Source organism: Vitis vinifera, chromosome 7 (genome assembly GCF_030704535.1).
Source record: "Vitis vinifera cultivar Pinot Noir 40024 chromosome 7, ASM3070453v1".
Lineage (NCBI taxonomy): Eukaryota > Viridiplantae > Streptophyta > Magnoliopsida > Vitales > Vitaceae > Vitis > Vitis vinifera.
This window is the reverse complement of record NC_081811.1, coordinates 29403727-29425092: the sequence shown is the minus strand read 5'-3', so window position 1 is coordinate 29425092 and position 21366 is coordinate 29403727. Positions and strand designations below refer to the sequence as shown.

The 21366-nt window shown below is 33.0% G+C and overlaps 3 protein-coding genes across 4 annotated transcripts in view; 2 read left to right on the top strand and 1 right to left on the bottom strand.

The window, feature by feature from the left end:
- Positions 1 to 484: 484 nt before the first annotated feature.
- LOC100250895 (ABC transporter G family member 5) lies at positions 485 to 2897 on the top strand. Its single transcript, XM_002274586.4, has one exon. It carries the CDS (start codon positions 780 to 782, stop codon positions 2685 to 2687), a length of 1908 nt encoding a protein of 635 aa, XP_002274622.1. The 5' UTR covers positions 485 to 779; the 3' UTR covers positions 2688 to 2897.
- A 10840-nt stretch (positions 2898 to 13737) lies between these two features.
- On the top strand, positions 13738 to 15809 carry LOC100853376 (uncharacterized). Its single transcript, XM_003632490.4, has 2 exons — positions 13738 to 14881; positions 15606 to 15809. Exons 1-2 carry the CDS (start codon positions 14124 to 14126, stop codon positions 15676 to 15678), a joined length of 831 nt encoding a protein of 276 aa, XP_003632538.2. The 5' UTR covers positions 13738 to 14123; the 3' UTR covers positions 15679 to 15809.
- A 380-nt stretch (positions 15810 to 16189) lies between these two features.
- LOC104879936 (uncharacterized) overlaps positions 16190 to 21366 on the bottom strand; it is a 43276-nt gene continuing 38099 nt past the window's right edge. For both annotated transcript variants that reach the window (XM_010654628.3, XM_019221350.2), the window contains 2 exons: positions 16728 to 16794; positions 16190 to 16647 (listed from right to left, as the gene is read on the bottom strand). In XM_010654628.3, the coding sequence (XP_010652930.1) occupies positions 16596 to 16647; positions 16728 to 16794 (119 nt within the window). In that variant the 3' untranslated portion in view covers positions 16190 to 16595. The remainder of the gene's footprint in view (positions 16648 to 16727; positions 16795 to 21366) is intronic.

Below are 21366 nucleotides of genomic sequence, written 5' to 3'. Positions count from 1 at the left end.
TGGAAACAAATTATAAGATCCATGGAAGATGTTGAATGTGCGCCAACTCAATTCAAATTCTGATTATTTATTGAACAATTTCTTTGGAAAAAAGGGGAATTGGGTGGTTGTGTTGACTGTTGAGAACAAAGGGTACTTTAAATAATTAGAATATTTTGAGGCAGGGCTTTGGATTGGTTTGAACCACTAAATTACAAGATGATTCCAGCCACACAATTGAGGGCGGCCCCATAGGGGGGGTGCAATTGGCATCATACCCTGCTTTACATATACCTTCATGAAAAGCCTACGGCTTTGTACTCGAATGTGTTTTCTTTCTAATTCTTTTTTAAATATTTATGTATGGTAACGCCATATACATATACATATATATATATATATATATATATATATATATAGACTTAAAATATAGTCAACAGTGCTTAATTCAACCAGCAAAGTTCCAACTAGAAAAGTAGAGATTGCAGGTGGCACAGCACATGGAGTATATTTATATACATATACGAGTTTCCAAGACATGGATTAATGCATAAATAAATATGAAGAACAAGTTCACGTGAACCATATAACAGCTTGCAGGATGCAATGGTGATTGGAGTTGGAACTTGGAATCCGAACCACACATTCATAGATAGTAGTTTTGAACTTTTGAAGGCTTGAGAGAGCCAAGCCAAGCCAAGCCAATCCTAGCTTTGCCTTTTGATTAATACCTCTTATATACAAGTTGAGAGTTGAGAATCAAAGGGCGGTAGAACAAGATTGGAGTTAATTCGTGATCAATGAAGAAACAAGGGTGCGAGATTGAAGCAATTGGGATCAACTACCAGATCTACACACATAAAGGAGAGCAGTCCTCCCCTTTTAAGATCTTCAACAAACAAGTAGTGAAAGGTGGAACATTAAGCCCAGGCGTTAGGCATGTCCTGAAGGATGTCAACTGTGAGGCCAAACCATGGGAAATTCTCGCCATTGTCGGCCCCAGTGGTGCTGGAAAATCATCTCTACTCGAGATCCTCGCCGGAAAAATTGCGCCTCAAACCGCATCCATTTGTGTGAATCAGAAGCCCATGGACAAGGCTCAGTTCAAGAAAATATCTGGGTTCGTGGCTCAGAAGGACACCCTCTTCCCCCTCCTCACCGTTGAAGAAACCCTCATGTTTAGCGCCAAGCTGAGGTTAAGGCTTCCTCCGGCACAGTTGATCTCCAAAGTGAAGTCGTTGATACAGGAACTGGGATTAGAGCATGTGGCTGGCGTTCGGGTGGGTGATGATAAGGCGCGTGGCATCTCCGGCGGAGAAAGGCGGCGAGTCTCCATCGGTGTGGATGCGGTACATGACCCCAAGGTACTGATTCTGGATGAGCCCACTTCGGGACTTGACAGTACTTCTGCGCTTCAAATCATCGATATGCTTAAGACCATGGCTGAAAGCCGGGGTCGAACCATAATTCTGAGCATACACCAACCTGGGTTTCGCATTGTGAAGCTGTTCAACTCCATTCTTCTGCTGGCTAATGGCTCGGTTTTGCACCATGGCACAGTTGAGCAGCTTGGACTGAACTTGAGGCTGATGGGATTGGAGCCTCCTCTTCATGTTAACATCGTGGAATATGCGATAGAGTCAATTGAAAACATTCAAGAACAGAAACAGCAACGGCAACAGAAACAGCAACAGCAACAGCAAGCTGTGGTCCAAGAATCAACGGCAGCGCAACTGCAGGCAATCCCACGAGGCAGAAGTGGCAACTGCACTCTTCAACAGCTATTCCAACAGTCCAAGGTTATTGATGAGGAAATAATCATCAACACAAGCATCGATTTTGCCCGAGGTTTCGCCAATTCTAGATTTCGAGAGACCATCATTTTGACACATAGGTTCTCCAAAAACATTTTCAGAACCAAGGAGCTGTTTGCATGCCGAACACTTCAAATGCTGATTGCTGGGCTTGTTCTGGGTTCAATCTTTTATCAGCTCAAAGACAACCTAATTGGAGCCGAAGAAAGGGTAGGTCTGTTTGCGTTCATTTTGACATTTTTGCTGTCTTGCACAACAGAGGCCCTACCGATCTTCTTGCAAGAGAGGGACATTTTAATGAAGGAGACCTCCAGTGGAAGCTACAGGGTCTCATCATATGCCATTGCTAATGGGCTTGTTTATCTCCCATTTCTACTCATTCTAGCCATATTGTTCTCACTGCCACTGTACTTGCTTGTGGGTCTGAACCCAAATTTCATGGCATTCATGCACTTCTTGTTTCTCATATGGTTGATTCTCTACACTGCCAATTCAGTTGTGGTTTGTTTCAGTGCTCTTGTGCCTAATTTCATAGTCGGATACTCGGTGATATCGGGGGTGATGGGTTCGTTCTTTCTCTTTTCGGGCTACTTCATATCGAAGAACGGCATGCCGGATTACTGGATTTTCATGCATTATATATCTCTGTTTAAGTACCCATTTGAAGGGTTTCTGATAAATGAGTTCTCGGGGCCGGGAAAGTGCTTGGATTACATGTTTGGGACATGTGTTGTGAAGGGTGAAGATGTGCTGCGAGAAGAAGGATATGGAGAAGAGAGTAGATGGAGGAATGTGGTCATCATGGTGTGTTTCATATTGCTTTACAGGTTCATTTCTTATGTTATCCTCAGGTGTAGATGCTCTCAGAGGAGTCTCAAGGGCGTGCTTGTGTGAAGTGTGAAGAGTAAAGAGTCTCTCTGTGAATCTCTAATCTCGTTCACGTGAGTGTTTAGCAGGTTGGTTTGTTGGTTGGTTGGTTAGCTGGTCCACCTGCATGTTTTGGAGTTTGTTTACATAGAGGAAGTGTCATATTAATAAGCAAAACAATATATCTGTAATTTCCTTTCCACAAACATATTTTACCGGGATGAGATGTAATGTAAATTCTCTCTCTCTCTCTCTCTCTCTAAGAATAACTTTTGCAATTACCCATGACAAGCAAAATTTTCAGAAGTAGATAGTTATTTATGTGTAATTTTTCTCCAAATAAACAACAGGTAAGTTCACAGAACAAATAAATATATATTTTATCTTTTGAAATAATTTGGCAAGGGTGAAAAAGACTCGTGGTGGATATGTTATGGTCTATAAAGGGTTGTGCCTTTTGACGCTTTCTCTTTATCATGATGCGGCAACGTCCGTGGATATGGCATATGGGAGGCCCGAGAAGGACCCACTGGACTAAAGCTACCTCTCTCACCAGTCACCGCAAACACATTCCTTCACTCAAAAGAGTACGAGAGGCCTGCTTTTCGGCCCTTGGATTACTGCATGACTGATACCGTGCATCAACTTTTGGGATAATTGTGTTTTGGATTTGGGCCAAAAATTAAGCTTTGCACCGTATAAATTCACCATTTAAACCCAATACCTAAAAGAAATAGTATGAAAATTGAGAAGAAATATATAAATTTTTTATCTTTCCAAAAATGATCTTTATTGACAATGAAAAAAAAAAAGTAAAAAAACATTAATTTAAATTTTATTCCTTTTGTAAACCTTAATAAAATTTAATTTAATTTAATGATTTGAAAAAAAATACACCATTTTAAAAAATAAAAATAAATTATTATTATTATTTAAAAATCAAACATCTTGGAAAATATATATTTTTAAAATTATGTATGTAAAAAATAACTAAAAATATATCAAAAGTATTTTTTTTTAAATGATATATTTTTAGAATATATTTTTAAAAAAAATGGTTTTCTAAAAATAATAAATTTTCAGAATAATTATTAAAAAAAATTGAAATAAAAAAGTTTGTCAAATATTATGGTAGAAAATACTCAAAATAGTTTTGAAGGGTATATTGGTCTCTTCACAGTTTATATCATTTTCATCAATTATACAACTTTTATGGGTCAAATCTTAATTTTTGGGCCCAATTGAATCCAAATCACAATTGTCCCTCAACTCTTTTCTACTGCAATTGTAGAGTATGAGAGGCTACTTACAATTGTTTTAAAAAATAATTTTTTAAATTCTTATTAAAAATAATTTTATTTAAAATCTAAAATATTTTTACATCTTTAATATTTTTAAATATATTTTAAAAATAATTTTTATATCTAAAACTTTATTTTTAATCATTATATGTATTTATATAATTAATTTTTAAAACAACTTTCAGGAAACAACTAAAAGATATTTCATGAAAACATCATGTTTTCTATTCTTAAAAATTAAAAATTAAAAACAGTTTTATGGTTACCAAGGTCTGTGATAGTGTTTTTTAAAAAATTGTTTTTGAAATAGAGAACAAAAAACAGTTTTTTATCATTTTTAAAAAATTAAAGTGTTTGGCATGATATTTTAAAAAATAATTTTTTAAAACAAAAAACAAGAAACTTGTTTGAACCAAAGAATTTGTTTTGTTTTAAAATATAATGTATTACTTTTATTTTATAAAATTAATTTATAATAATATGAAATCAAATTCAAGTTAAGACTTATTAAAAAATTAAAATTAAATCCACAATTATATATGAGTTAAAGATAAATAATTTTTTTTAATTATGAAACAATTTTTTTATTGTAGTAAAACAAAAAATTTTATAAAATAAAAATAATTTTAATATTCATTTTTAATACAAGTCAATTAAGTACTTAAATTTTTTTTCTTTTTTGTTTGATCATGATTTCTTATGTTTTTTTAGAAACTTTTTTAAAGTTAAAGAATAAAAAATATTTTTTAATGTTTTATAAAATTAAGGATATTTGGTAAATTATTATTATAAAAGGATTTTTTAAAAAAAAAAAAAAAACAAAAGACTTGTTCAAAATATATATATTTTTTTAAATATTTTGATTTTGTAAAAACATTTTAAATTAAATTTATATAATATTAATTAATTAAATTTAATTGAAGTCTTAGTGAAAATTGTTCTAATCTATGTTCACCATGCTTGAAGAGGAAGATGCAATTCCTTTATTATTACATTTAAATTAAAGAATATAAATCAAAAGTTCATTCACAATTAATGTTAGAACTTTAATTCTTTTACCACCCTTATTATTCTCATTTTATACAAACAAAAATTAAAAATAATTCAACTACAATTTTTTTTTATGGTTAGTAACATTTAGTAACATTTATTAATATGTTTGATTAGCACTGCAGATAGTGCAATTTGAATTAGGGATGGCAATGGAGCGGGTTTTTTTTAGATTTTTTTTTAAAGCCCCAGGGCTTCCCACCTCGATTATATATAAAATTAATTTTAAAATTGAATTAATTTAATTTTTATTTTACTATTTTTAATATGTAGATAATAATAAAATATTTTTAATAAAATAAGTTATAAAAATATAATAATTTAATTATTTATAAAATATGTTTATTTTAATGTAATTAATTTTTTTTTAAAGTAATTTTTTTTTTAAAAATTAAAATTAAAAAAAAAAAAGTTAAATGGGGTGGGTATGGGAATTTATCATACCCGGCCCCGTCCCACCCCACCCTATTTAATTTTTTAAATAGGACTAGGATGAGAATTGTTTTGAATAAACGGGGCGGAGTTGAGATGGGGGCAACCTACCCCGAACCCACCCCGATGCCATTCCTAGTTTGAATGGTGATCCATTTTCGTTGTAATATCTACTCAATGTCTCTTTGGGTAAATCTTAAATTCTTGGTTTTAATAAATATGTAAATATTATAATATAGTATCAGTAAATTCCTAAAAAAATATTTTAAAACAACTATTCACAACACGATATAAAATATGTTTTTTTTTCTCTTATACAACCCGATAATATTATTACCCAAGGTTTGAAATATCGATAAACACAAATATAACGGCACGGTACTTGAATTTTGACAAAAATATCAGTGAAACGAAAATTATTCAAAATTCATGCCTCCAAAAAATGATAAAATGAGTAAAAAATAAAAAACACATATTAAAGTTATTTTATAAATGTAATTGATATAAGTACGATTAAGATAATATTTATCAAATTTTATAAAAAAAATTAACTTAAATTCCTTTAATATATTTATATTTATTTATTTTAAAAATAAAAAATATTTTTATTAAAACATGTTTTATTAACATTTAAATAAAAAAATCAAATTGATTTATATAAAATATTTTATTTGAGATTTAATTTCTAAATTTTTATTACAAATGGTGATAATTTTTTTATATTAACATTAATTTATTTAAATAATTAAAATTATTAATAATTTATCTTATCATATTAATTTTAATTTATAAAATATTAAGACTTCATTAATTTTTTTATATTGTAGCAATTTTTAAGTAAAATTATATTATTAATATTTTAAAATAAAAACATTTAAAGTTAAATAAAATTAAAAGGATAATTAAAAAAAATTAAGAATGAAGTTATAGTAATTTTTTAAAATAGAATTAATGAGACAAATATGAAAGTAGTTAAAAATAAAAGGATAATATAAAATAAAATGATAATATAAATTTAAAATAAAAAATAAATTAAAAATAAACAAATAAATAATAATAAAAGATAAATATAAAAGAAACTATAAAAAATTGCCCTTTTTTTGGACCGCCCTATGCTATCACTTCTATGTTTCGATTTTTCGTTTCAAAACCGAAATTTCGTCAATATATCGGTGATTTTTTTAACATTTTTGTTATTTTCGACCAACCAATCATCGGTAGCTGATTTTGTTTTGGCCAACGCTAATAATCGGTTTTTCACGGATGTTTGGGTAAAAAAATCCAATTTTTCGAACCTCGTATCTGTTTACAAATTCAATACACAATACCAAAGGAATGATCTTTTTACACCCTGCAAAATTGTAGGCAATGGAAATGCTTTTACAAACCGGTAAAAACTAAAATTTTTAAAAAGAGGAAGGTGAAACCGTGAAAGTACCATTATTAAAGCTTCTTTGTGGTTTCAACTTTTATCGGATTCAGTCATGCTGGGGCACAATACAATATAATAAAAAGACCAATCTTATGGAACTTGTCAAATCATTCAAATCCAACCCATATGAGCCACAAGTTTGTGAATTTAAAATTTTTGGTAGAAGATAAAATGATTTAAAAGGCCGACGGACGAGTTTTGACCCAAAATAGGATATTTAAAATAAAAAAAATCAAAAAGTAAATCAATTTCTAAAATAATGTTCAATCTAGTGTTTCTGTGCCACGTAGGAGTCCAGGTCAAGTAGTTACCAATTAAGGTTTTGAATTTTTTTAAATCAGTCAAAACCGTAGTTACCAACTACGATTTTGAATCCTTTTCAATTCCTTTCCCTTTTCGGTTAGGTTTTTTACCTTTAAGATTTTGCCTTCTTATTCGTCCTTCTCATTGTCTCCTGTGCATCAAGTTGTCTTTGGTTCATCCTTGGCTCAAATTCAATATTTTTTAAATTTTCATCTTGTTCCATCATTGGTCAGGTAAGATTTATTAGTTTTTCCGTTCATGTAAATTTTAAATTTTTTTTTTTTTTTTGTAAATCTGTTTGGTTTTCACATATTTTAGTTTGTTGTTGTAGATATATTTGGTTTCTGATTTTATTTTCATTTTGAGCTTGGTAAAGATGTGTTTAGTTTTTTTATATTTTATTTTGATTGTGAGCTTGGCAGAAAGAAAAAAGCTTTGTTTTGGTAAAGAAAATAGATATGAAATGGAGGGCCACCATGAATTTTTTTTGTTAAAGATACCATTTTGGGGACCACTGTTAAGAACTCCAAAAATGGAGGGGACCACTATTAAAAACTCCAAAATGAAGGGGACCACTCTTAAGAACTCAAAAAATGAAGGGAATGAGCGCTAATTTTTGTTATAGGAATAGAAAAAATAAGAGTACTCCACTTTTCAAAGGCCAATGAATAGGGCTTTATCTTAAGCTAGGAGATTAAAGGTGTGGGGTTGTTTTCAATTTCTATATCATTCTCCAAATTATGGGAATGTTTGGTTGCCCAGAAAATAGAGGAAAGTAATGCTAAAGCGTGCATGTTTAACCTGTCATTTGGGTGGGGTAGAACTCCAAAAAATGATATCAGAATTTCCTCTACAATGTGAGTCACTCCATGGACACCCGTTCCTCTATAATAAAATAGACCTGGTGCGTTGCATTAGTGGTCCTGAGTATTTCGATCTCTTTCTTACTTTGTGGGTTTCAAATTCTCTGTTGTTTGGTTAACCTTAAAATTCAGGAATATGGTCCAGTGGTGAGAGATATATAGCTAGAAAGGGGGAAGTTATGAGGGTTTAAACAGAGTCATCATGGGCTAGTTCAGGTCTAGAGATTTGAGGCATTATTTGCATCCTTTAAGAAGTCTCAAACTAAATAGTTTTATAACTAATTAAACTTTGCTTTTAAACAAACTTTACCATTAATTTGCTTCGAAAAATCATTTGAAACCCAAATATACCAAAATCACTAAATTTATCTTCTTCTTTACCTTGATTCTTCACTTTCTCTCTTTAGACCCACTAGATTGCTGTAGAGACAAGGCTGGAAATGAGGGTTGGTAGCCCTCATAAAGGAGTCCCTAAGCTAGCATGCATGAGAGGTCCCTAGTGTCAATCCAATTCTCATAAACCATGTCATCATAATATATGAGCTCAAAGCGAGGACCACTAGGACAAATAGGATTACTAGCTTCCTCAAAATCCAATTTTGAAGTTGATTCAACATTTTATTAAAGAGAATCAACTACACTCCAGTACCCTATATAAATAACAATGAGATGAAGTTAGGGTTTATGGCCTACTATCCACTGCATGCAAACTCCTCATAAACTACCATCTATAATTTAATAAGGTAGTGCTATCACCTATCAAAATTACTTCTTCAATCCTTGAATTACAAATCTCACTTATTATATGATCAATTGACATACTCTAACTCCAAGTAGCATATGTCAAATTCCATTAAAGGTATTATTATGGCTATAAATTTCATAATCACATGTACTTTAGATCACCCAAGGGGACCACACTGTCTCAATTTCATGAGATATCATGGTGTTTTTATTGAGAATACCTATTACCACCAACTTTCATCAATAGTGACCCAATTCATAAGGATATATGACCACTTTAAGGTCTCACCATAGGTTAAAACCTCTTATTGATTTTGGCACAAGCTTAATATCCTCACAAGGTTGATGGTTCATGTAGTATAATAGTTTGGTAAATTATGACAATTGATAACCTTACTCATGATTCACCATAGGTCATATCCAGTGTGCATCACATGTATTAGTACACTCACCATAGGAAACTCATCCCGATAACCAAGACAAGTCATGCCTCTAATTAGAAGGTGATGCATTATAGTCTCTAATGAATAGCCAAAATCCATTAATTGACTATGGACAACTTATCTACTTATAAGGAATCCATGACTTGTATATTTTTTGCAACTCCTAATACACCAAAGTCATGTATGATGTAAGATATATGAATTAAGTATTCAAATTCATGTCAATGCATAAAAATGATAGTAAGGGGATAGTTTAGTTTAACTTTATTGCATTATGCCTTACTCTTGGGTTTAATTCCAACATCAATGTGGTTCAACAGTTACCAAATTTGGACAAAGCCTTGAAAATTAAGAGAGGCGGTTAAATTGGGAATTTTCCTCGGTTAATATGGGTCAACAATTACCAAATTTAGTTAAAGCCCTAAAAAGTAAAGTGTCAAAAATTAGAGAGGGAAAATTCTTACCTCCAAACTTTTTTGACCGTCGGATAAAAACCTTTCAATCCAGGCAATCTAAATGGTTAATGAATTGAAAAAAGAAAAAGAAAAAAAAGGGTATATGGGTAGTCTGTCTCTCCTCTCTTTTCCCGCCTTGTTCCATTCACTTTTCCCTCTTCTCTTCTCCATTCCCTCAAAAATCATATGTTTTTTTATGCTCCCATCAGCAATGCTGGTTTTGAAGGCCAAGGCAGCCATGTCGGAGGCAATGGGGGTGATACTGAAGCTTGTTCAGTACCATAGCAAAACCCTAACCCATTTCGCCAAAACACCCTCTTGTTTCCTCTGTTTCTTGTGCAGGGATGGGCACATGAACACAGAGTCCATAATAGAGAGTCTCAAGGATTTCACGTTGTTTTCATTTGGGTCTCGTCCCATTCCTCGATAGTAAGGGTTTTGCAAGTGGGTTTAGCTTTTCTTGGAGAACACAACTTTGTTCGAGGGTCACCTATTTTTCTTTCTTTGTTGGTTTAGGGTTCGAAGGAGGATTTCTTTTCTCTTTTTTCACCCTACTTTCTTGCTTCTGGTGGATTTTTCAAGGTGAATTTGAAATGGTTCTTGAGGGGTGTTTGGTGACTCGAAAATGGGGTTATTTTCAAGAATTGGGTGGCTAGCTTTTTGTTGAAATATGGACTATGCAAGCTCCAAAACCGAGAAAAACGAAGCTCTTCGTTTTTGCAAGGAATGGAGGAGATTCATTAAGCAAGCTATTGATTCAAGGTACGGTTTAGTAGCTGCTCATGTTTCTTACACTGAATCTCTTCGAAATTTCGGCAATGCTCTGCGACGATTTGTTGAAGCCGAGGCATTGATAGAGCCATCTCTATCAATGTTGGCCACTAAACTTGACAAAACCCCATCAGAGTCCTCTTACCCTTCTCCATTTCCTTCGCACAACTCTTTCTCCTCCAATCTCCAGATTGAGTTGTATGAGATTAGGAGCTACTGCTGCTGTTACTATTAGTGTGAATCCTCCTAATAATGGCTATGTGGATGATGAATCTATATCATTTTCAATGCCACCATCCCCACCACCTCCTCCAAAAGGTTCTTCTTGGGACTGCTTTGCTCCCACTGATGATAGCGAGGACTTTAGATTTATCGGACATGATGGGATGAATATGAATTTTGAGGATTTGAAGGCCTGGAAAAGGGTCCAGGGCAAGGAAGCGGGTTTAGAGGGAATTGATGAACTATAAGAAATATCAACTAGGCCTAGATGGGAGAATAAGACTCCTGAAGGGTCAGCAGATTGATTTGAAGATCTCCATGAATTTCATATTCTAGTTGATTTCTATGGCATAATTTGCAGACATGAAAATATTCTAATTTTTAATTTGAAGGCAAACATGAAAAGACAAGAAAGTTCTTTTTTTTTTCTTTTTTCTTTTTTCTTTTTTTAAAAGAATTATTTTTTGACTTGAAATCACAATAAAATAATAATTTGAGTTACTATTAATAAACATATTGAAAAAAAAATTAAAATTAATACAAATTTAATTTTTTAGTACCTTAGAGTTAGGTGGTGTTTGTTTTGTTGGCTGAATAAAAAAAGTTAAATATTTTGATTTTTTTTATTCAGTCAAAAAACAAACACCACCTACGACATTGTGCTAGATGGCACATAGGTATTAATGTTAGATGGTGGTGAACATCTCACAAATTATTGGATAATCACTTTAGAAATGGTTTTTTCAAATACAAAAAGTTTAAACAAAAATTCATGCTTAAACAAAATGTATGAGTTAGAATAATGATTTCCTCAAATATTGAAAAATTAACATGATTTAATAAATAAACTTTTTCATCTCAAGAATCAAATCTTCAACTTTGGTATTTCTATCACAAATTCTACTAATTTCTCCATCCATTGCTCCATTCTCAAACCTTCTCCTTTCACATTCTCCGTTCCATACCAATAAATAGTTTATAAATACTATTTTTCACATAAAATTGATAGAAATTATGAGAATTTTTTTTTAAAAAAAAATCTTCAAAATTGGAAATGATACGAAGAATATGAGGAATCTTCACATTGTTCATACTCTTCCTCACATTCTTCGTATCATCGAAATTTTATATTTTTTTTCATTTTTAAGATTTCTCTTTTTCACTTGAGAATGCAATAATATTGTTTATCCATGCTAATTATGCTAAGAAATGATGAAAATTATCCTTAAAAAATTTTAAAAATTAAACACTAAAAAATTGGAGAGGGTACGAAGAATGTGAAGGGTATAAATAATGTGAGGAATTCTTCACATTCTTTGTACATTTACTCGTATTCTTCTATCCTTGAATTTTTGCATTTTTTTCTAATTTTAAGATTTTTTTTTTTTAAAACTTGGAAATACAATAATATTGTTTATCCATACTAACTACGTGGAAAATATCATCAATTTTTTTTAAAAAAATAAAATACTAAAAATTGAAAAGGGTATGAAAAATGTGAAGAAAGATACAAACAATTTGAGGAATCCTCATATTTTTCATACTCTTCCTTCGCATTTTTCGTACCCTTAAAATTTTACATTTTTTTTTCCAATTTTAAGATTTTTTTTCACTTGGAAATAAAATAATATTATTTATTTATACTAATTATGCTTAGAAATTATGAATATTATACTTAAAAAAAATTAAAAATAAAACACAAAATTATAGAGGGTATGAAGAATATGAGGAATCCTCACATTCTTTGTACCTTCAAATTTGACGTTTTTTTTTAATTCTAAGAAATTTATTCACTTGGACTTACCATAATATTGTTCATCCATAATGATTGAACTTAAAAATGATGAAAATTATGCTAAAATTTTTTAAAAATTAAAACACTAAAAAATTATAGAGGGGTACAAATAATCCTCACATTTTTCAAACTACTTCTCCCATTCATTGTACTCTCCAAATTTGACATATTTTTCAATTTTAAGGATTTTATTTTCACTTTGAAATGCAATAATATTGTTCACCCATATTAATTAAACTTATAAATGATGAAAATTGTCCTAAAAAAATCACAAAATTAAAACACAAAAAATAGTAGCGATTATGTAGAATGTGAAAAATGGCACAAAGAATATAAAAAATCCTCACATTCTGTGTACCCTTTCTCACATTCTTCATGTTTTCAAAATTATATATATATATATATATATATATATATATTTTTTAAAAGCTTTTTCCATTCAATTTTTAGCCAATCTTCTCAATAAATAAATTTAAATTACAATTTAAGAAATTATGAATATCATTTTCAATTAACAATAAATAGATCATCATTCTATTTTTTAACAATAAATACTTATTTTAATATATTTATGTATGCTTTTTTCACAAGGTTGGTTATAAGTTTATATTATAAAATAAATATTTTATCATCTCATAGCAATTATTCTTAAATTGTGAATATTTTACTACTTTTATTCAATAATTTCTCAAATAATGTAATTCATTGTTGTAATGAGAATTTTCATATCACATGCATGGGATCTTCTCCCATTAAAATATTGGTTAACCTACCGGTGACCTATCGAAGGAGGTTTTTTTTTCGTTCTTTTTTTCATTTTGTGTATCTTTTTACGTGTCATGCCATTATTGGAGGGAAAATGTGGGTATGGTGAAAGCAACCCATTAAAGAGAGGTCAGAATTAGAGCCTGGGTCATTCATGTAATCTATAAGTAGCTAACCATCAAAGCATCTTAGATATATAAATGTGAATATAATTATATATATTATTTTTATTTCAATAAGTACATATATATAAATATTCATAGGAAAAATAAGATATTAAAATAAATTTTAATAAATAAATTAATTTTAATTATTTTATTTTTAAATTTCTGGTTGCCAAGAATAAAGGTGTGAATAAAATTAGTTGAACCGAACCATTAGTCAAAGAGAACACAAAATCATACACCAGCACTAGCAAAGAAGCTTTGTCTAGCGACTAAATGAAAGCCTTCACATTATGTCATGATAATTAGTTTTTACGTAGCACAAAAGCGGTTTATTATTGGAAATCCTTTTCTGGGCGGAAGCGGACAATATTATTATTAAGAAATAAATATGAAGTATGTTTATGCATAACTTTGCAAAATCCTTAAAAAGAAACTATATATTAAGATTCAAAATGATAATGACTAGGGCCACGACTTTGGAAATCAGTCTATGACTCACAAGACAAGACATCGACGATGGCAACCAAAGTTGGAAGGAAGACAAATGGTGGAAATTTGGGCCACACCCACAGAAGACGGCAATGACCTTCCACTATCCCTATTAAAATCGATGTAGAAAATGAGATTGACTTAGTCTCCCCATGATCATGCAACCCAAATAAACTCACTTCCCATTTCACCCTTGAATGCTCTTTATCTTATTCCCCTACCCCTCAGACCATGCTTCACCTCCCAATCCATCCCACCATGAATGCCTCCCATGCTGGTAGCATCATGGATTTTGGCTTCCTGGCCAACAGGAAAACCCGAAACCATGGGAGTTTTGGCAGTGAAATTGAGTTTCAACCTCAAATCTGTGTTGAAGATGGTGTTGGGGCCAGCTCACCGCCCTTATGGAACAGGAAGAATATGTCAGAAAGTACTCGGAATGAAACCTCACATCTGCTGCCTCATGATCACTGTTTCAGTCATCTGTCACGGGCATCACAACTAGAGAGGATTGCGGATGGCAGGAGAGAGCTTATGGAGATGGTTAAAAACATGTCTGAATCTACTTATGAACTCTCCCTCAAAGATATTGTCGATGAGCAGCACACTTCACAGGAAGATGAAGAAGAAGGTTCAGTTGAAGACAGAAGTACGAGTTTCAACTCTGAAATTGAACTCTTGCAGCAGAGGAGCAAGACAAAGAGGAAAAACATTAAGTCGCCTTGGATAACAAGGAGTGCAAGCATGGAAAAAGAGGTTTTTCTTCTCAAGATGTTCTTCCCAACTTCTCTAGGAATGAAAAGGAAACCAGCAGTGGGAAACGGTTCAAAGGTTTCTCAGAAGTCATTGTGTGACAATCCTGAAGATAATGTGGACAAGGAGTGGTGGAAGAAAAGATTCCTAGGTGCAGGTCAAAGCAAAAACAGTGGAAAGAATAGCATCTGGGGAAGCAGTGGTAGCAGCAGCAGAAGCAACAGCAACCAAAGCAGGTATTTCAACTCTCAGGATGAAAATTTACCTTTGCACAATTGTGAAGGGCCATTCACAATCCCATAACATTCATATCATTCCATGATTTGCAAAGCATTTGAGTGTGCAAACAAACTGTCTGCATCTGAAAATTACTTAATCAGTCATAGATCAAATGATGATTTAAAAAACATGAACGAGATGATATCACAGAGAATATGCCCACACAGTTTTCTTTTCTTTTTTGTTTTTTTTTTTAAATTCGAAACAAACTATTTTATTATGAATTTTGAACTACAAGCAAAGGACTAGGAAATCCTTCAAATATACAAAAGCAGATCAAGATGAAAGAGGAGAAACTTCTTAAACAGAACAAGAAGATAGCTATCTGGAGCAAAAACATAATTTGAACATGTTCAAGAGAAACTTCACCGTGCAAGGGAGTAAAAAATCTCCTCTTAAATAAGCCCATTTCTTAGCTCCTCATTTCCATTACTGATCTACAGTATGATTAGCTGAACATAAAGACGAAGAGAAAGAGGCAAATAGCTAGCAACATCTAATTTGGTGAAATCATCCATCATAGTAATAGACTATATGGAGTAAACTTATTTCAAATGCTATGAGAAATGAAAGGGTTGCATCTCCCATGCTGAGGAAAACATAATGTTATATGCCCTAAGGACATCCAAAGTGCCTGAAAATCATATCTAGATACTGATCATGCCTTCCTACATCTTGCAGGCAAACTAACGGCGTAGTCTTACCTGGTTGCTGGCCCTTTTTCCACCCCAAGAAAGCGAGACCAGAGGACTGAGAGGATTACTCTCATGATAGAAATACAATATGAAGGTTCTAGCAAATGTATTCTAATATTGATAGAGCATACTCAGAGACATGGAAAAAAGAAGTCATTGCATTAGAAATCAGCAAAGTAATTCTTCTAGATTTTTGTAGTGTTGCTGCTTCAATTACCCTTTTTTCTCTTTAATTAAGGATATCTCATGAATCTACAGCACAAAAATTTGCAACCCTAATTACTAATCCAGCAATGAAATGACCAGAAAATATTGGGAGGCATTGCTACTAGCATGTATAATGAGGTGAGAACATAAATTGCATTTGCCAGTCAATGAAACTTTGGAATCTGAATTTACAGAACACTGCCACTGTTGATGATTACATAATGAATGATTTAAATCCATGCTGGAAAATCAACGTTGTCTCCACCAGAGAATAAATTGCATTTAGATTGAGAAAATCAAAAGGTTGACCAGAGAATAAATTAAACAGCAGCAAAAATAAAATCTTGATTAGAAACCAAATTCTTTGTCTCCACCAGAAAATGTTTTCAACTATTAAAACCGTTCAGTACATTAAAAGGAATTCAGAGAAACACATTGTATAAACTACAGAATTCCTTTTGAAAAAACAAGACTTAATCAAGGTATTCCATACACTCATGTCCAAGAATATATAATGGTTAATCTATCAGGTAACCCAACATTTGTCCCTTTTGCCTTTTTATTATTTTAAGAAACAAGGCTAACATGTACATACAACAGAAACCAGTATCTAAACAATGAAAAGGCATGTGGGAAACAAACTCCAAAAGTAGACTTGAACCCTTTTCCTTCATTTTTCTGTAATTTTTTTTTCACAGTACTATAAATGAAAATCAACATTGCCAATTTGAAACATTTACATGGCAAGCCAATTCAGATATCTTACCTTCTAGTTATCTTTGTCTTCAATATCCTGCAACAGGGCTCCCCTTGCCTTTACCCTGCCCAAACAAGGTGCTAAAAGATAGAAGATCAAGAAAATAGATTAATATAGTTATAAGAATCAGAGATGTTGAATTACCTACGATAAGCTGGCACAACATGCTTAGTGACTTTTGTTGAGCCTACACTTTGAGCAGCTAGCTTGTCTGCAGTTGAATAGATTAAAGAAAAAGAAGAAAAAAAATTAAGAGTAAGAAGAAATGAATACTTTATCAATAGTGATGTCCAATGTTTAAAATGAAAATTGTGGAGAAACACATTTCTTTAGGGGTTTTGACTTTGTATTTTATGTAAATAGGTTTACATCCGGGATATAATGTAATCCCTGATTTATAGGGATTAGGTTTAGGGTAGTTTCAGTTTCCTATAACACTCGTATGGCTTATCTTTTTGTATATAACCGGATGTGTATTCAATTCAGAATTAATGAGATTTTCTTCTCAATTTTTCCACATGGTATCAGAGCCTTAAGCTCTCAGAATTCACATTCTTTTGTCCGTTGTCAACCTGGTTTTCTTCTAAACCAATTAGTCTTCTTTAATCAAGTTTTTGGTTCTTTGAGCCTCATTCAATCTGAGTTTCTGGTTCTTTACTCCTACAATCCAAAAGAAAAAGAAAAAGGTCCACCATGTCTAAGAAAACCGAACCCACCAACATTCCTGCAGTACAGCTAATTGAAGCACTGCCAAATCACTCCAATGGGGAGCTTCAAAACATTCACGCCACATATCAATTGAATGGATAGAATTATTTGCAGTGGTTACAAGTTGTGAAGACATTATTTAAGGTGAAAGGAAAATCAATCACTTGTTGGGTACGGGTACGGAGCAGAGTGATCCCAAATTCCAGGCTTAGGACGAGGAATATTCCAGGATTATGTCATGGCTTTGGAATTTGATGCTACCCGAGATTAGTAGTACTTCCATGTTTTGGTCCATGGCTAAAAAAATCTAGGAGGCAGTGAGACAAAATTACACAAAGGTGCGTGATGCAACACAGATATTTGAGATAAAGACGAAGATTTCAACCACCAAACAAGGTGAGAGATCTGTGACTGAATATGCCAATCTCCTGAAAAATTTGTGGCAAGAGATGGATGATTATCAATGCATTCAAATGAAGGATAGCGAGGATGCTGTCATATTGAAAAGATTTGTTGAGAAAGAAAGAAATTTTGAATTCCTTGCTGGTCTAAATCTAGAGTTTGATCAAGTCCGAGTTAGGTCTTGGGCAAAGAGGACTTTCCATCTCTAAATGAAATTATTTCCATAATTCAAACAGAGGAAGGAAGAAGAGGGTGTAATGATGAATGAAACACCTATGGTAGAGAGCTTAACTACGCTATCAAATGCTAGAAATATGAAGAATGTGGGAGCAGAAAATCAACCCAATGCAGGAAACAAATGACCAAATTCATCCAGGTGGTGCAATTACTGCAAGAAACTGGGACACACTAAGGATGTCTGTAGGAAGTTATATGGAAGACCACCAAACTTCAACAACAATAATAAGGGATGGAAGCCTAATGGCGGACAACAGAAAAATGTTCAAGGACATGCAAATCTCACCAACAACAATCCCTCAAATGATGAGAATGAGACCCTAACACATGGAGAGTTCAAGGAGGATATTGAGAGGCTAAAAAGATTGTTGGGATCATTAGAAAAAACCATCCAGTGCTTGCTCCTTAGCACTTTCAGGTGAGTACTCTGTTTCCCCTGCATTTAATGTCTCACACTCTTCTTTCAGATTCTTGGGCCATTGATTCAGGAGCCATGGACCATACGACCAACTCTGCTTTGAAATTAAGTTCCTACACACCTTGCCCAAGTAACAAGAAAATTTCCATAGCAAATGGCTCTTTGACAGTAGTAGCCAGTCAAGGAAAAATTCATATAAATTCATGTTCCAAAACTTTCAACTAATCTTGTGTCCATACATTGGATCACCAAAGATGTGAATTGTTGTTAAGTCTTTTACCCTTCTCAGTGTTTTTCAAGACTAGAGTTTAGGGAAGACGATTAGACTTGCTAAGGAAAAAAACGGGCTTTACTATCTTGATGTACCAGGTGATCAAAATAGGATCGAGAACAAATTTCCTTTGTCATACCTAATCGGAAGCTTCATCTAAAATAAGGACAAGATTTGGCTTCATCAACTCCGTTTAGGACACACTTCCTTTAATAGACTCGGTTTTATTTCCTTCATTGTTCTAAGAATTGGATATAGAGAGCTTTCATTGTGAAATTTGTGGACATGCAAAGAACCGTCGTGCTTCCTTTCCAATTAGCAACAAAAGACCTCTATTCCTTTTTCTCTGATTCATAATGACACTTGAGGACCCTCTAAGGTTCGTAATATTTTGAGGGCTAGATGGTTTGTTGTGTTTATTGATGATTGTACTCGTGTATCTTGGATCTTTCTTCTTAATCAGAAATCTTATGTGAGCAGTGTCTTTCTAAACTTTCATAACATGATCAAAACTCAATTTGGTGTAAGCATAAAAAGGTCCAAGTCTAACAATGCTCGAGACTACTTTAATTAGGTTTTGTCCCCTTATTTTGTGAAAAAAGGGATTATTGATGAGTCATCTTGCATTAGTACACCCCAATAAAATAGGATTCCTGAAAGAAAAAATGGTCATCTTCTTTGTTACTTGTGCCTTCTTGTTTTAGAAAAATGTTCCAAAACACTATTAGGGGGAGGCAGTGCTTACAGTTGCCCACCTCATCAACTGGTTGCCTTCTCAAATTTTGGGGTTCAAGAGTCAAATCCAAGTGTTTTCTTAGTTTTTTCCCAACTTCGATACCTCAAATAATCTTAGTCCTAGAGTCATTGGCTGTCTCTATTTGTCCACATACATGATCATGGCAAAGGAAAGTTAGACCAACATGCACTTAAGTGCATTTTTATAGGATATTCTTCAATACAAAAGGGTTATAAATGTTATTATCTCCCTTCTCAGAAATTCTTTGTTCTTGTCAATGTGATCTTTGTTGAAAGAGATGATTATTTTACTAGTCCTTATCTTTAAGGGGAGACATCATTCATGGAAGATAAGAATAAGGATTCATTCTTACTTAACTCGCCCTCCATTTCACAATCTCCCTCATTCAAGCCCATGTTCAGTCCTAGTTACCCTCTAGTTTTGCCTGCTCTCAATAATTCTCTTCTAGTCCCATGTCATTGACTAATGAAAGTGTAGCTCACGATCCTTTTGGACCACTACAGGTATACTCGAGGAGAAAAGAATCCTTTGTTGAACATGTGCAAATCCAAGAGTTGGAACCAATCTTTGGAAATGAGGTTAGTGCTTTACCTGAATTTTTTGTTTTTTATTTGTTTATCTTTTTTTTTTTTTTTTTGATAATTTTTGTGTTGCCATGGATAATGAAAGGTACACGAGTGTACCAAACATTCTTCATACCCATTAGCTCAGTTCATATCCTATGATAGATTGTCACCTTTCTTTTTATAAATACATTTTACCTATCAAAAAAAAATAGATTGTCACCTTTCTACCGAGCCTTTCTTACCTAATTAAACACTATTACTATTCCTAAAACCCTATCCAAGGCATTAAATAGTGAAAAGTGGAGACAAGCCATGAGTGTTGAGATGGAAGGACTAGAAAAAAATATAACATGGGACATAGTGGAGTTGCTAAAAGGAAAGAATCCAATGGGTTGTCAGTGGGTTTTTACCATAAAATACAAGGCAAATGGATTAATTAAGAGGTATAAAGCAAGGCTTGTTGCCAAGGGATATAACCAAACTTATGGAGAAGATTATTTAGATATCTTCGCACCCTTGGCCGAGATTATTGTTATCCTTAGCCACTAACTTTGAGTGGAATTTGCAAAATTTGATGTTAAGAATATTTTCTTACATGGGGGGGTGGGGGGATCTTAAAGAAGAAATCTATATGGAAGTTCCTCCTGGATTTGGCAAGAATCTAAAAGGTAGAAGAGTGTGTAAGCTTAAGAAAGCTTTGTACAATTTGAAACAATCTCCTCAGGCTTGGTTTGAGAGATTTGCGAAGGTGATGATTACCAACAGATACAAGCAAAGTCCAGGTGATCACACTTTATTTATCAAGCACTTGGCTTCAGAAGGGGTTACAACCTTGTTAGTCTATGTGGACGATAAAATTATGAATAGGAATGATGAGAACGAACGGGATAGTTTGAGAAAGTGTTTGAGATTAAAAAATTGAGCTAGTTAAAGTACTTCTTGGGTATTGAGGTGACACGGTCACAATAGGGAATTTCTATATATGTGCTAAATTTGTTGAAAGAAACTGGGAAGTTAGCTAGTAAACCAACAAACACACCTATTAAGCTCAATCACAAGCTTAGTAATAATAATAATGTTGCTAGTGTGGATCAAGGAAACTATCAATGATGCTAGCGTGAACCCAAATTCGATTTCCTTTTGGGACCCTGTGCTGGATAGAGTCTTTAGGAGGTTGGGAAAGAGCTTTCAAGTACTTAGGTGGTAGAATCAACCTAATTCAATCGTGTTTGTCGCACATCCCGAACTACTTTCTTTCTCTTTTCAAGATTCCAACTTCAATAGCTTTGAGGATAGAGAAAATACAAAGAGATTTTCTTTAGTCAGGTTCTGGGGAGGGCAAAAAGGATCATTTGGTGAAGTGAGGCTTAGTCCACAGGCCCAAGGAGTTTGGTGGTTTAGGGTTTGGGAAAATTTCTCTGAGG